At 67.9% G+C, this 2,884-nt stretch overlaps 1 protein-coding gene across 1 annotated transcript in view; it reads right to left on the bottom strand.

Annotated features, from left to right (window-relative positions):
* Positions 1–2,798, bottom strand: part of LOC100543321 (breast cancer anti-estrogen resistance protein 1) — a 52,210-nt gene extending 49,412 nt beyond the window's left edge. The window contains 4 exon segments of the mRNA XM_031555409.1: positions 4–669; positions 926–1,030; positions 1,205–1,354; positions 1,919–2,798. Coding sequence (XP_031411269.1) covers positions 4–669; positions 926–1,030; positions 1,205–1,354; positions 1,919–2,647 — 1,650 coding nt within the window. The 5' untranslated portion in view covers positions 2,648–2,798.
* Positions 2,799–2,884: the final 86 nt, after the last annotated feature.

Below are 2,884 nucleotides of genomic sequence, written 5' to 3'. Positions count from 1 at the left end.
CGCCTGCACGCCCTCGGCCGCCCCGCGGATGCCGGCAGCGTTGGCCTCCATGTGCTCGGGGCTGCGCCAGTTGGTGCTGATGAAGGACATGAGGCAGGAGACGGCGCCGCTGACGCCGAGCTGGAGCTTGGCCAGCATCTCCATGGCAGCGTCCAAGTCCATGGAGAACTCTCTGCCGGGCCCTTTGGCCGGCTCCTTCACGGGCACCGTGTCCAGCGAGGAGGTGGAGATGTTGCTGCGGGTGCTGCCCGTGCTGGAGGCCGAGAGACGCTTGGTGTCAGCCGCCTTGGCCTCGCGGTCCACCTGCGGCGGGACATCGTAGATGTACTCACCCTCCGTGTCCACCGAGCCCTTGCCGGGGGCGTGCAGGTCCCGTGGCACGTCGTACACCTCCTGCGAGGGGAAGGCTGACCCCCCCAGCTTCTTAAGGCTGGGAGGCACGTCGTAGATCTCGTGGGAGAGCGAAGACTCGGGGGCGGCTTTCCCGGCTGCCGGTGGCACATCGTAGACATCCTCCGGCAGGTAGGGCTCCTGCTGGGTGAGCACCGGGGGATGGCGGGGGGGCTCAAAGGCTTTCTGCTTGGCAAAGGCAGGGGGCACATCATACGTCTCCTCCCGCATGGGGCCGTCCGGCACGTCCTTGCTGACGGAGGGCGGCACGTCGTATACCTGCAAGGGCACCGCCAGGCAGCGTCAGTGCAGCTGGAGCCACTCGTGCACACCAGCCCCGCTCCCGTGTGCCCGCCGCGTGGCAGGGAGGCAGAGCCCTGCACGTGCCCAAGGTTCTGGCTGCACCCTGTTGCACGTAAGCACTGGCTCTGGGCATGCCATGGGCACGTGGAAGGAGATGCGCACGCCGCAGCCCAGCAGCACCCCCACCCTCACGTGTCTCTTTTGGTGCACAAGTTTTCCCCATGGAACTTACGGTTTGGTGCAGGTTCTTCTCCACGCTGGGGGGCACATCGTAGATCTCCTGCCCCGTGTCCTGCCCATTGGGACCCTTGACTGCCATGGGGGGGGTGTCATAGACCTGCCGGGAGGAGACAGGACGGCGTGTCAGAGGCAGGAGAGCGGCCCCAGCACCCACGCAGCGGGGACCCCGGCTCAGCCCAGCACTGGGTGCCGCATCCCCGCAGCCTGTCACCCCATTGCCAACCCGCAGCCCTCCAAGCCGCCCTACAAGCAGCCCCACTTTCCATCTGACCTGGCTGGGCAGCGCACCGCGCACGGGCGGCACATCGTAGATCTCCTGGGAGCCCGAGGAGAGGAGGTGGCGGGGAAAATCGTATTCATCCTGCTCGCCCTTGGGGGAGTCATAGATGTACGCCTGCCCCACGCGCGTGGGCAGCAACACCTAGGAGAGAGGAGAAGGGCTGAGCCCGGCGCATCCCCTTGCTCCTGCCCTCTCCGAGCCCATCCCGGTGCCGGATGCGGAACGGCACGCTGCGATCACCGGGCGCCGGGCGCCCACGCGAGGGCGCTCCCCGGCCAGCCCGCCGCTGTCACCGCGCTCAGTGCAGTGACGCCGGAGGGACGGAGATGAGATCACCGGTTATTTATAGCAGCGAGCCTCGGCTAGAGACAAAGCCCAGCCGGCACGGCCGCCCTGCGCGAATGGAAACGGTGACCTGGAGATTAATTTGGGTACCGAAGGACCCGCCGATGCCCGGAGGATGTGCCCAGGTCCCTGCCCGCATCTCGGTGCAATGTGGTGCGTGGCAGCCACAGGAGGTTGTGGGATGCTCCCAAGCAAAGGGGTGCCCTGGCCACGAGGCACCGGCGCTCGGTGGCCCCTTTTACTCGCTGGATCAGGGCCGTCTCCTCCCCCTCCTCCGTAAGCCCACACCACAGATCGGAGCCCGAGCAACTCCCAGCCCCACAGCACCCACCCACCACTGCACCCAGAGCCCCGTCTCACCTTTCCCGACGGCTTGGACCCTTCCCAGCTCCTCGCATCCAAAGACGGGGGCACCTGGTAGATGTCCTGAGCCTGTGCCACCGAGGGAGGAACCTGGTATATATCCTGGGGGGGGCTGGCAGAGCCCACAGGGTACGCGTCCGCCGCTTGGCTCAGGGCCGGGGGCACCTGGTAGATCTCCTGCCCGGCGCTGGGGAAGGCGTGGGGCGGCGTCTGCTTCGGGTAGGCTGGAGGCTGCTTGGCCGGAGCCGGGGGAAACTGTCCGGTGGGCGCCGAGCCCGAGTAGAGGCCCTGCTGCCCCTTGCCGGGAGCCGGCATCAAGTAGACATTGTCCCCTTGGGGCACGTAGGAAGGGTGCATGGGGGTGTACTGCGAGGCGGGCGACAGCGGGCTGTACCCCCCTTGGTGGTGGTAGGGCAACGTGGGCTGTGGGACTGGTGGCGCCTGGCCCTGCCCCAGCCCGGCCGCTTGCTGCTGCTGCTGCTGCTGCTGCTTCTTGTCGTACATCCCCACCAGGATCTTGAGGCGGTTCCCCGGCACGATGCCCTGGCGGCCGTGCAGGGAGCAGAGCCACCAGCCGTCCAGGCCCTGCGTGTTGCGCTCCAGCACCGTCATGATGTCGCCTTTGCGGAAGGAAAGCTCGTCCGGCGACTCGGCCACATTGTCGTACAGCGCCTTGGCCAGCACGTTCTGCAAGAGAGCCCCGCGCCGGGGCGAGTCGGGAGTCATCCCGGATCATAGGGCTGCCCGGCACCCGACGCGGCCCCGGCGCTCTTCCTCCTCGCTCAACCCATCCTTCCCGGAGGTGGTGCCGGGAAGGGGACGGACCCCCCGCGCCTCCCGGTTTCGGGGACCTCCTCTGCCTTTCCCTCCCCTTCCCGCCGGGGAGGAAGTGCCATGGAGGTGACTCAGCCCGCACAGAGAATTCCCCCCCGGCCGCCGGGCGGGCAGAGGGCACGCGTGTGT

Source organism: Meleagris gallopavo, chromosome 13 (genome assembly GCF_000146605.3).
Source record: "Meleagris gallopavo isolate NT-WF06-2002-E0010 breed Aviagen turkey brand Nicholas breeding stock chromosome 13, Turkey_5.1, whole genome shotgun sequence".
NCBI lineage: Eukaryota > Metazoa > Chordata > Aves > Galliformes > Phasianidae > Meleagris > Meleagris gallopavo.
This window is presented reverse-complemented; position numbering and strand designations above follow the sequence as displayed.